The sequence below is a fragment of the Mastomys coucha genome, unplaced genomic scaffold, assembly GCF_008632895.1.
Source record: "Mastomys coucha isolate ucsf_1 unplaced genomic scaffold, UCSF_Mcou_1 pScaffold21, whole genome shotgun sequence".
Taxonomy (NCBI): domain Eukaryota; kingdom Metazoa; phylum Chordata; class Mammalia; order Rodentia; family Muridae; genus Mastomys; species Mastomys coucha.
Genome location: NW_022196904.1, coordinates 104497408 through 104510661, shown reverse-complemented (window position 1 = coordinate 104510661; position 13254 = coordinate 104497408). Strand labels below are relative to the sequence as shown.

At 39.7% G+C, this 13254-nt stretch overlaps 1 protein-coding gene across 20 annotated transcripts in view; it reads left to right on the top strand.

Moving 5' to 3' along the window:
- The window catches only part of Sox6 (SRY-box transcription factor 6), a 618663-nt gene that overhangs the window by 498056 nt on the left and 107353 nt on the right, over positions 1-13254 (top strand). For 16 of the 20 annotated variants that reach the window (XM_031387977.1, XM_031387985.1, XM_031387994.1 and 13 more), the window contains 2 exons: positions 9273-9352; positions 10782-10904. In XM_031387977.1, the coding sequence (XP_031243837.1) occupies positions 9273-9352; positions 10782-10904 (203 nt within the window). The remainder of the gene's footprint in view (positions 1-9272; positions 9353-10781; positions 10905-13254) is intronic. The other 4 variants (XM_031387981.1, XM_031387983.1, XM_031387982.1 and 1 more) reach the window with 1 other exon arrangement.

Sequence of the window (13254 nt, the reverse complement as noted above, 5' to 3'; positions counted from 1 at the left end):
ATATAACCTTGTAGTGAAATGTGCTTTGAGATGATTTAGCAAATGTTATGATTTTTCTTTTTTCTTCTGAGTTTACTGGACTCCTGGGGAATTCAATTAGGGGCATAATGGTTTGAAGCTCTTTCAGAGCCTCCTTGTAAACATGGCTTTAAATGTTTAAAGATAGGTTGCCAAAGGAATCCAATGTAAGAAAATAGCCAAGTACACAGAAGCCAACCTCGATGTCATTTGTGCCTTCTTTGTAAGTGACCCCAGCTCAGAGGCAGTGACCTTGTTTTGCTCATTAATAATTCTTGTGTCAAGTTCTTTTTAACATATTAGCCTGATTATATGAACTACCTAGTCAAGGTATAGCCAATCTGAAGGCAGCAGTTTCTTTGTATATGTGGCTTAGAACACGAACAAAGGCATTTTAATATGCTTAAGCCACAAATATAAACCACCTCACTGAGATTCTAAGGAAACTGATGAAACAGCCCAGAAGCAGACTTAGAGTTGGAATGGCTTCTGATCATGGATGCCTCTCTGTATTTGGTAGGGAACTTAATTCCCTGTGAGAGAAGGAATCTGGGGGAAGCTCAGATGATCCAAGGGATACTGGTTCTAAGGATGGGTCCCTCTAAGGGTTGATTAAAAGCCCTCAGACACAAATGAGTCAAGGGTGAGCATTCTGGTTTCAAAATAGAAAGTACTCTGGAGTTGGAAGTAGCAGGTGTCAAGATGACATTGAAAAGTTCTGGCTTTTAAAACATTTTATATAATTTTTTCTTCATTGGTATATCTATGCAAATATTCTAAAATCTGAGGTAGTACTGGTTTCTACATTTTAGATTAGGGGTCCTGGATCTGCATTCCTGTGAAGTTTCTGGAAGTCACCCCTCTCTATAGAGTTGGTCTTTGCGTTCAGTGTAAGAGAACATGTGCTCATCAGTGTTCTCACTCTGACCTAGTTCTTTATGGCAGCTTTGTTTTAAACATCTATTTAAACTAAGCTAACTGTTTCATCTTGATTCTGAGCTGGCACCAGCATTCAGTAATATTCTTCATTCATCTGACTGGTCTTGGGAACCTTTCAGTAAACTAGACACAAATGTTATCTGTTGGTTTAGTGTTCTTACCCCTGATACTCTCCCCAGCTCAAAGCCACGCAGAGACCTCGGTTTTTGCTGCTGTAGTTTTCTTATCATTATGTTGCCTAATTTTATTACAGCAATGACATCATTTCTCATGGGGGTAGATATTGCTGTGTTCAGTGAATTAAAGTTGTGTCTCACCCAAAGGTATTGATGAGGCTGTACCATGTAGATGAACAGGTATGCATGGGAACGACTTTGTGCAGGATTTGGTGACTCAGAGTTGTGTTCTTGGATAGCAAATCTGTGTTTGGTTAGGCTAGCTAAACCTGTTGAAAGCATCTCAGTAGGGCTGGATTGTAGGAAGATTCTCAATTATAGGCAAGCTGTTCTCTCATGGTATTTTCTATTAACCCCAAACTTATATACCAAAACAATTGAAACTTTCAATCCTTTAGTACTTTGGCTAATCTAAGCTTTATTATAGATAAAAATTATGTTGACAATGGATTAAAAGTATACACACTTAAGCTATGAGTAGAGAACTTATAGATTTATGCAACTAAATAGTGTACCCTTTTCTCATCACAGGAGTTGGGGGAACAGTATTGAGCTGAGTCTGGACAAGCAAACATTTTGCTCCAAACTACATCATAGTCACTTCACTTGAAATGTATGTGAGCAACTACTGTATTTTGAGAGGAGATACATAGGCCTGAAGTGGCACACATTCATACCTGGACCCCCTAACTGAGAAGAGGAACTCGTACCTCTTTGGTCTTTACAAAATAGAACATAAACTCCTCTCATTTTGTTTCCTCCACTCTTCCAAGAGCAGCCATATTTTGGTACTTGTGAGCCAAGTAAACTGATTTAGCTGGTTGAACCACTGTCCTGACTGCCAGAAGTAAGGACCATGGTGGGGTGGCACTCACTGCTTATTGAAGTTGGCCATTTTGGATCCTATGTTAGAGTAGTGTCACAAACATTTAGGGCTCTGAGTCCTCCTCCTCCTCCAGGTGGGCTGACCTGTATCTCTGGAAACTAGCATGCCAGCTGTGGTGCACACCACATGAGATCTCCCACCTCCGAGTAGCTGAGGAGGCACAGTGTCAGGATGCGGTGCAGGACTGCAGGCAGCAGCTCTTAGCTTCTCTCCAAGTAGCTTTACTAACTTCTGACCCCTCTGTCTTTATTCTTCTATTAGTCCTATCATTAGAGACATCTTTCTAGATAGGGATCCACTGGGTCCCAGACATTAGCTGTTCTGCTTGCTCACATTGTGAGACTGAGATGCAGTAGTCAGGAAAGCAGTAAACATACTTGCTCATGGATGCTTGAAATCAAAGCAGGAAGCCTCCTCCACAGTTACCAGTGTGTACATCAGAACAAGGCTGGATTGCCTGAAAAACAATCCAGCTCTCCTTTGCATTAGGCAGCTGGCCACTTTCACATGTAGTTGGGAGTTTAAAACCATCATGTGTGACCAGCACACTTGACTTTCCTCAGATATTCTAAGAGAAGGATGCATGCTTGTACCTGGACCTACAGATACTCATATTCCATGCTAGTAGCTAGTGCTTACTGTACTACTGCCATGTAAGAGAAAGGCGTACACAAGATATACAAATTGGATGTCCGTATCTTTTGCCAGTGGCCGTTCAGTTTTTCTCACATCATCTGCTGAAAGGCTACCCTCTTTCTTTTAATAGTTGTGGCACTCCTCAAAAATAAAACAAATGTATGTGTGAGGATTTGTTACTGAGCTCTTCATTCTGCTGTGCTGGCCAACCTATTTCTATGTCAATACCACCTTGTGTTAGCAACTATTGATTTGTAGTAAATGTTGAGTTGCTAATCTTCTGCTTTATTCATCTTTTGAAAGATCACTGCAGTTTTGAGGGATCCTTGTAGTTCCATATGAGCCTAAGAATTTTCTCCACTTTGTAAAAAGGATTAACAGAGATTCCCTTTAATATGTATATTTCTGTGAATAGTATTGAAATCCTAATAATGTTGTCTTCTTGCCAATACAGATACTTCTTTCTGTGTATTTCTGTCTTTATTTCTTACTGATTTAAAAAATATCCACTGACAAATGAAGATTGTATGTATGTATGTTGTCCTCACAATGTGTTTTGATACATGGATGGATTTTACAATGTTCAGTCAAGGAAAGCCAGCCTGTCTTCTCTAGCATTTGTAATTTTTTTAAAATGCCAAGACACTTAAAATCCTTTCTTCTTTTCTGAAACATATAACATTCCATTATCATGACCCGCAATCATGCAGTACAGTGGGATGCCAGGTCTCATTTCTCCTAACTGTATCTGAGTACCTATTGATCAGGCAGTCCTCACATCTTCTCCCTTTCAAGTTTCCCTGAATCTCTGGCAACTGCTATTCTACCTTCAATTTCTATGGGATCAACTAACTTTAGATTTGTACATATGAGCAGGCACAGGCCATACTTGTCCTTCTGTGCCTTGGTTTATTTCACTTAACACAATGTTAGCCAGTTTTATGCATGTTGTCACAGGTGACACACTTGGTGAAATAGTGTTCCATTGTGTGTTTCCCACATTTTTTCCCATTTTTAAGTTGGTGGACATTTAGGAAATATTATGCTTTCATTATTTATTTCAACAGTATTTTATAGTTCCAGGGTGTAACTGTTTCCATCTCTTTGGTTAGATTTATACCCAGGTGTTAAATTCTTTTAGGAGGTATTATAAATGGACTTTCTTTATTTCCTTTTTGTTTATTTATATTTATTCCTGGCACAAATAACTAAATTGAGCTTTTGTGTGTTAATCCTAATATGTATGTCTCTTTTTGTCTCTGTCTCTCTGTCTCTGTGTGTGTGTGTGTGTCTGTCTGTCTGTCTGTCTCTCTCTCTGTATGTGTGTATTTTAAAATAGTTTTTTTTAACTTTTATTACCAATTTAGATATTTTTCCATATTCTTCTTGTGTAGTAGTATGGGATAGAGCTTTCAAAATGGTGTTGAGTTTTCTTGTTCCTGATGTCAGAGGGAAAACTTGTAGGTTGTTTGACATTGATACAGTGTTAGCTGGGAATCATACAGCCTTGGTTGTTCTGAGTTGTTGTTGTTGTTGTTGTTTACTTGTAATTCTAGGAGTTATCATAGAAAGGTTGAATATGTTTTCTGTATAATTTTGAGATGATCATGCAGGGCTCTCTGCCCCCAGCCCCACAGCTTATTCTATTATTATTTTTAATGCATTTCATTGAATGCTTAGATGAAACCACCTTATAATTTCTTAGATAAATCCTACTTGTTATGGCAAATGCTGCTTTCAATATTCTGCTAGATGGAATTTGCTTGTTTTCTTAAAGAGATTGTGTTTACATTCATAAAGGATATTGATTTCCAGTTTTCTTTTCCTATGGCATTCTTACCTGTCATCAAGGTATTTGGGGTCCCATTGAACAGAGGAGGAACTTCTCTCTCCCCTTTTTTGGACTGGCACATGATGGATCAGTGTCCATCTTTGCTTGGCATTTGACAGAGTGCTGGGGAATCCTTCTAGTGCAGTCATTTTTTTACTGGGAGCTTTGATTACTAATTTAACCTCTCTGTTTGTTATGGGCCTGTTGAGGTTTTCTATTTGCACTTGAGTAGTTAGGTAGTTTTTGTGTTTTCTATTTCTTCTGAATTGTGTAATTGGCCAGCATACAATGTTTTCAGTTGTTAGCTGGTGTTTCTTTTATTGCATACCATTTGTTTGCCAAGATAACCCCATGTGTGTGAGTAATCTCATTAATTTTTATATTAACCCTAAGATATAAGTGGGGATATGTGGTATTCTATTTTATTAAATGAAAAGAATAAACTGAATTTTTTAGTGTTAATTAAGTTTTCAAAGGCTTCATCACATCTCAAAAATGATGGCATCTACATTCAGACTGAAATTCTCTGAATGGATATTTCATGTTCTTGGAACATAGTCTAAATGGATATGATCTTAAGGAACTCTGCACCTTTTTGTTTAGAAAGTAATTTTGCATGTGAGCTTATCCAAACAACATTTTACAAAGCCAGTCATCTCTGTCTTCCACAATATTTCAGAGTAGAGCTGTGTCACCAACACAGGGACACTAGTCACTTGAACCCACATATCTAGAATGAAAGCATCTCCACAGTGCTCCCATCATTTGCCTCTGCTCTTAGTGTGAGTGCTGAGGTCCAGAAAGAAGACATAGTCATCTGGACAAAGCAACCTGTGTCGTGAATGCCAAGGTTCATTTCCTACGTCTTCTTATGTTTAGAGATTCTGTCATAGATGAACTGTAGTTAGATATGAACTCTGAGTTGATTTCTTATGGAGATGCTTTGTATCTGTTCATTCATATTCACTCACTTAATTGCTGCCCTCATGGCAATGCCATGGCTTTCAGATAATTGGCCAAGGGCCTAAACACCACCACCAAATAACTGAAGGGATCAATATAGTCCATGATTCTTAGGTTTTTAAAAGGCATGTAGAACAATCTATGTGATAGTTAAATAAATAAAACTAAGCTAAAAATATTTTCACCTGTAATAGTATTTGATGAATAGAAGAGAATATTAGCAGATAAATGAAAATATGCTGGTCTCAGCAATGTATGTTTTCTAATTTTTTGTGCCCTAAACAAACTGAAAGTATTGTGTTAGTTTAAAACATATCATATTACTGTAAACTTTTGCAACAATGTAGCAGCACACAGGGTTAAGTTTGGACCTCCTGTATCTCCTCAGAGGACCAAAAGATGGTGTGTAAAAGTGACACAAGCAAGTCTATATTAGAAACTTTTGTATAGTGGCAAGATCAGTCATAGCTCATGAAAGTATGCTCCATATGTTTGTCAACTTCTAGTGATGCCACCAAAATAATTTGTGAAGTTAGGTATGTGTAAAATATTTCTCTTCTATGTTGGAGGGTGGAAAATGCGATGAGAGCCTTTATTCCCATCTTGATATAGTTATTGGAGGAGCTGAGCCCTCACTCTCAGCTCTGATTCCTTCTGCCCTTTACCCCTCCCAGGTCTCTAAATGACTTTTATAGTTCATTAATACCTATACCCAACAATCTTAGGATCTATGAATCTCCCAATCTCTTGCCTTTCTTAGGAATGAAAATAAATGCACAGAATTTTACTCATGAGACTTTGACTGTTTTCCTGATTTTTAAATGATATTTTTTTTTAGATAATAGGATTTATATATGAAATGTGCCTAATAGGAACATTCTGGGAGGTGTCTGGTATGTTCTAGGGTCTTGGAATAAGTTCTCCTCCTCTAGTGATTAATTAAGATCATGAAGATTTGGTCGCATCTGAATGTCTCTGGAAATTTAAGAATTTACTCTCTTCTCTCATCTCTCTCTCTCAGTTGGGATTCTTGGTGGAGAGGGGATGCTAGAGGAACATTGACTGTTCTGATGAATGAAGCCAAGTGTCAGCCGCATTTACATGGGTCTCAATTCTGTTTTGTGTGTGCCCTGCAATGATAGCTAGACTGTCAGAAGATGAGCTTATAGGATGGCCCTTGCTTCTCTGATTGGTGTTTGGGGACTGACTGCTTAGACTTAAGGTAAAAAAAGGGCCAGATTACAGTCATGCCTAAAGCGAACCTGTTTCAACAGGCTGCTTTTTCCTTTGTACAAATTTAAAAAGAATGGTCCTCATGCAAACATTTCATATCCAGAGACAAATTTGAAAAAAATTGCAGCAACATGTTGGCTGATTCCCTGCCAAGTCTGCCACTGCAAACTTTTCTTGATCAACTGTTACTAAAGAAAAGTAGGGTGGATAAAGGAAACGTGTAACTTTGTTATCACAACCTTGACTCACAGTGCCCGAAAATCCCTCGCCCTGGTACATTTTTTTTCTTCTACAGCTAACACTCATTCCCCTCTCCCGCCTTTCTGCTCCCCCCCCCCCTTCCAACCATCCTCAGTGATATACTCCATTGCTCTAATGTATTCATGTCGACTTTTAGTACTGATACAATGATGGGTTCTGGAGAAATAGCTTTCTGAAGATCTATTCAGATATGCAGATTCAAACCCGCAGAAAGGTTAAAAATATTTTGAAAATATGCTTGTCAACAGTGGAAAGAAAGCTGTTTGTAGCCAGCAGGTGAGCTGGAGAGTACTACAGGGTGTGGTAGAGACAGTCATAAATTAACTGGCAAGCCAGAAACCATGTAAAAAGCCGACTATTTCACGGCACAGTGGCATGACAGCTATGGAGAAGGAGTGCCCTGGGGAATTCTTTCAGAGTTTGATTTTTTAAAATATGTTTGACATGAAAAATGTTTTAGTACAAATAAAGCCACTGGTATTAAACTTCCAGGGAGGGGGTTGTGGTGTGGAGTTGCATGAATAATGCATGACATTTAAAGAAAGAACAGCTTTAAAATGTTTGGGGAGGAGGTCCATGCTGATGGGTGGAATGGTTATTTTTTTCCCTCTATTTTTGAAACATCATTAATTCAGTATCATTTGTGGGTTCTTTTTAAAAGCTGATAAGATAGCCACCAAAAAATTACCATTTGACTTAGATCAAGATATTTTTTCTTCAGATAATTTAGTTTAAATATCAAGAAGATCAGTAGACTTATTTAAGCATAGAGTGATAGTCATTTACTATAAAAATAATTTTGCCAAGTTATCTTTTTTAAAAAGCTCCAAGAGTAGGGCAGACGAAAATCAGCCTCATGGAAGGAGAAAAACCAGATCAGATATTTTGAACATTGCTCCATAGGAGACCGGCACAATGTGGCCTTAGCGAGTGCATTGTAGCGGCACTCCGTTTGCAATCAGAAGCCAATTGTTACTGGACTGTGTACAAGCGCACACTGTGCTCAATGGTCTGATGAGGTATTATGGATATGATGCAAAGAGACCGTGCAGATCAGAAGCTAACAATTTGTTAAAAGTGAAAGCAACTTAACATTTACATTGGACCAGCTGAGTAGCACTTTACATGGCAAGCAGGGATGAGTTGTAAGAAACTAGGGGTACCAGGCACGCTGTGGGTGTAAGCATCTATGCAGACAGGAAACAAGAGCTTCTCCTGCTTTCTATTTGACAACCCCAGTGCCTGGAACTCTTCCTGCAATGTCTCTTCATTATTACATTCAGCGTTCAGTGTGGAAAAGTTCATGCAAAACAGCATGATTATTATAAATGTCAAAAATGTGTGGGGGAGCAGCCTATTAAAATATAGCCTAGAGATAGTACATAACACTGACTTTAAATAAGTAGCTGGAGCCAGCATGCTACTACATTAAATCACTGATATTGTGTGATTCACCCACAAATATTAATTTTTAGTTCACTCACCACCATTACAATATGTCCTTCATCCCTTCCTCTTGTCTCTGTGAGTATCTGGCCACGGCCTGTGTTCTCAGGTCACAGGAGGTGTTTCAACACAGGTAAGTATTGGCTTGGGCATGAAGTGCCTTACTGTATAACATAAAGAATACTCCCAGGTTTTCAGTGCAGGCAGCCCAGGCAGAGTGAGAAGTTATTTAACTGTCATCTTCACCAAAACACTTCAATCAGTGTCTTGTGTGTGTGTGTGTGACTGTGTACCAGGCTCCACTATAGTACCAGAGTTTAGACCAAAAGACACAGATTTCCCGTCAGGAGGCTACCAGAAGGTAAGATTGGCCATATTAAAGGGGATTTTTTTCTTATCATTTTGTTTATTTTCTATGAAATAAAATTTAGCATTGTGGCTTGTCATTTTTTTGTTTGTTTGTTTTTTGACTCTAATTCTCCATTTTACTTACCAAGTCCAAACTTTCTGTTTCTCTGAGAAAAAAAATCCTCTTTTCCTCGGCCACAGTGTGCCGAGCATCAGCCTGGCTTAAATTTTTTTTTTACTCTTAAAAAAATGATGTACTACAAGATTTTGTAGTGGAGCGAACATGCTTGAATTGCACATTTAATTTTTTTCAACATCACATTCATGTTTTGCCAGTTTGCCTACCAGCTATCTGTTAACAAAAAGTTCCAAGGCGGCAGCGCAAGCCTGTGCCCAACTAAGCCTTTTGTTTCTGCAGATGTTTGGGCTTAGGGCAATGTTGTAAAGCTCAGGCGATCCAAGGACCATGTTTATACTTGTCTGCCACGATTCCCTGTGCATTGTCTAAACCTGTGTGCATTGTTCTTTCCGACAGGTGATAACTACCCCGTACAGTTCATTCCGTCAACAATGGCAGCTGCTGCTGCTTCTGGACTCAGCCCTTTACAGCTTCAGGTAAGTGCCAGGAGGAAAAAAGAATGTGGGAGAAGGGCCAGTGCTTGAGTGGAAACCTGCAATCCAGCTGTATTCTAAATAATGGCCTGAATGTTAAATAATTTTTTTAGCCTAGCCCAGAGAATTAACCCCTTCTGTATGTAGCATGCTGAAAATGGAAGAGAAAAGTGCCAGTTCCAGCCGTTTTGAAAGGAAATCCGATGTCACAATTTTGTTCTGTGGTTCTGTGTGCTCTCTCTTAGCAAGTTAACAGTTTAACATTGTTTAAGGCTAGTTGTTTGAAGGTATTAGCTTTTTCCTTATCCACGTTTCATTTGGGTTTCCTTTATATGCAGATATCCAGACAGGGTTTTTTCCCCATCAGCTTTAGACCAGAGACAGTGCCGGGCCTTTTTCTCCTTGCTGCTCAGGGAATAAGGAGCCATTATTCCTGGTTACTTTGATTATTTAGCAAAATATAAACACACTGCTCCCGAGTTTGTAGTGTGACCTTGTTCTTGCCGGGGTTAAAGGTCTAGGCATGGTGCCCAACTCAGTTCTGGATCAGTGTCTCTTGTTTACCAAGCTAATCATGTTTGGAGGCTGACTGAAGAATTATTGCACCGTATGTTCCTCACAGTAAAATGAGGTATTTAGAATAGTTCTGGGTCTTTGCACACATCTAACACCCTTGTTAGAGCCATGAATTGACTTTAAATATGAATAGATTTCAGTGCTAAAAACAAAAAGAGTCAAAATTTTAGTATTAAAATACTTAGAAATAACATGATAAGCTTCCATACAGTTCAAAGTTCCTTACAAACAGTTTTTATCTGCGTTTTCCTTTTGAACCTAGGGCAGTGCTTCTGGGCAGACAGTATTTTTGTGTTGTTATTGCCTGTGAGATTTGAATATAAAGGGTGTGCCACTGTCGTGCCAAAAGGAAACAATGCTCACACACACACACACACATATACACACACCCCCCACAACACTTTAAACACTTTCAGTTGGGTCAAGAAGCAAAGAATTTTTTTTAACACTGGAGAAGTTTTTGTCACAAGCCTCTTCTGGTCAGCATGAAGCTGGCACCCATTAGAGGCACCTGGAACAAGGACATCTTGCTAGCAGGTGGCCAGCTACTTCTCTCACAGACATTTGCCTTTCACACTCCCAACACTGGGCTCCGAGCAGCAGAGGAAGATGTAAAAGAAACCCTCCCATTGGTGCCCCTACTTTGGTTCTCCTCATCCCGCTGTGGAGCTGTACTGTGGTGCTTTCTGGTTTTAGAGGCAGAAGGTCTCTGACCAGTTTCTATAAAACAGAGAGACCTGGTATGGGACTATGTGCCATCCTTTGATGTGGTCTACACCCTGCATTGAATTCCATGTTGTTTCATGAGTTCTGACAGTATGCTTTGTCTTTTTTTTCTGAATATGCCATTAAACAGAAGGGTCATGTCTCCCACCCACAAATTAATCCAAGGCTAAAGGGCATAAGTGACCGCTTTGGCAGGAATTTGGACCCCTATGAACATGGTGGTGGCCACTCTTACAACCACAAACAGACTGAGGTATGAATGCTTCTGTTGGTGCTTCTTTGGGCGGGGACTAGACGGTTCCAGCACATTCTAGGCCTTTTGAAAAGTGGCAACAGCTTGAATGCTAAAACCAGTCTCCTGTCTCCTAACCCGAAGGCCTTAAGCTAGGTAGCTAGGTTCTATTCTGCCTTTTTCTTGTAAGGAGCTTCAAAGCTGGCTTTCCACATTCTTATCCTTTCTCATGTGTAATGTCTTATGTTTAGCAAATACTTAAACTTTAAAATCATTTCCATGTAACCACATTCTTCCCTGTAACCTTGAGCAACTATAATTCTGATTATAGAGTTCTACAGTTAAGGGATAGAGGTCCTGAGAGCCCACCACAGCTGTTAAATACTCTGGGTCATAGGGTGACTACTCACCCACAGCTGCTGACTCTTCCTGAGCTGGGTTTCATAACTTAGTTTTCATAGGCTGAAGTTGGGTGCCTGGGCCTGGCTGAGCCAACAAGTTTCTCAGGTATCCTTTAAGTATTTAACCACCCAGAAAACCTTTTTCAGTGTTGTGGGAAATCATGCCCCTTCTGCATGTGTGGTTCCTTTAGAACATGAAGGCCTTCTCTACAACAGGAACCTGGCCCTTTTCTCTGTGATGTCTGATCTGACTGCATTCCTCTCCTGCATTGATCATTAGTGTCCCTCTCTGGTTCTTTCAGATATTGGGGTGTTGTAATGTAGCTACTGATTTAAAAAAAAAAAAAAGATTAATTTTCATAGGTGAGACCAAGTACCAAACTTTATATTCTAATCCAGATGGGAAACTTCACCCATTGCACTCCTCTAAAAAACTCTAATTGTATGTATATTCAGCCCTTTGGTCCTATCAGTGTAGACAGATCAGTTGTCTGTGACCTTTGGACATGATCTTTACTTTTTAGGCCACCTACTTGGAAGTGATGGTAGATGCTGAGGTGGTCACACCTAAGGAGGAGGACAAGATAAAAGGCCACCTTGAAACAGCCAAAGGAAGAACTTCAATGCCCTCTGTCATCTCCCTGCTCTTTGATGGGGCAGGAGACTCTGACCTGACTAGATACAGACTGGCACACTCTGCTGCCTTCTGCAGAGCTAGGAAAGCTTTCTTTCAAAGGCCTTTCTGTTGGCTGTAGAAATGTTGCCATATTCCTGGGCAGTGTGAAAATGAACTCATTCCAGAACGGGCTAAAGACGGGTGTATAGAGAGGGGGCATCCTTTCTGTATGCTGGTAGGTAGCAAACTGACTCATTCAGTACACTCAGCCCAAGGAGCCATGATGTGCCTTGGAGACTGGGAGTGGGGGACAGCCACACAAGCTCTTTGCTTTTGGTTCTTTGTAGGATATCATGTTCTGTCCTTTCCTCCTTCCTTCAGCTAGGGTCCACCAAATCCCTTATTTTACCTCATGCTTCTTCCCTGATCTCTTCCCTCACAAACACAAATGCCTGCTGTATCAGATCTGGTTTCTGGAAGCCATAGTGTCATAGCTTACCAGACTCACAGAGATGCTGGGATAGAAACTAGGCAGATACCACATGTCTGTCGTTCTAATTGGGCCAATCCCATTCTATGCAAGAGTTTTGCGTAGCTTTGTAGTTTTTACAGCTTTGTAGTTTATATGTATCTAGTCTGAGAGTATCCTGGGTTTTTATTTGTACTGTGTTCTCTTGCCTGCATTTCAAATTTTTATTTATTTGCGGTGCATGCTTTTAATCCCAGCACTTGGGAGGCAGAGGCAGGCAGATTTCTGAGTTTGAGACCAGCCTGATCTATGGAATGAGTTCCAGGACAGCCAGAGCTATTCAGAGAAACCCTATCTCGAAAAACAAACAAACAAACACAAAAATCATTATAAAGAAATACCTTTATTGTGATGAACTCACAAATAAAAATGTCTCATAGCTGGTTTAAGAAATCCATTTCCAAACTCCCAGAATCTCAGTGAATTCCTGTACAATTATATTGCATATTTGAGCTTTGATTAGGGCTTTACACTTACTGTCCACCACATTTTTATGCACATATTCATCCTAAAAAGAAGAAGAAAAAAAGAGTTGACACTAGAAAACAAGCAGCCTTATATCCTCTTCCACAGCTCACTGTCCGTGTGCTTGCAGCCTGTCTTTCCTTGTTAACTAGTCTTACCCTCCCCTGGTCTCCTTTCTAAATGTTACACTTTATCCACATTTACAATTGTTTACCTGTAGAAGAGTATACATCATAGGCTAGATCTGCATCCAAGGGAGGACATGTGGTTCCTCCTTTCCATTAAAAAAGTATTTTTGTTCATCCTAAGGGGCTACAAACCCCTAAGCTCCATTGGTCTTTTCTCTAATTCCTTCACTGG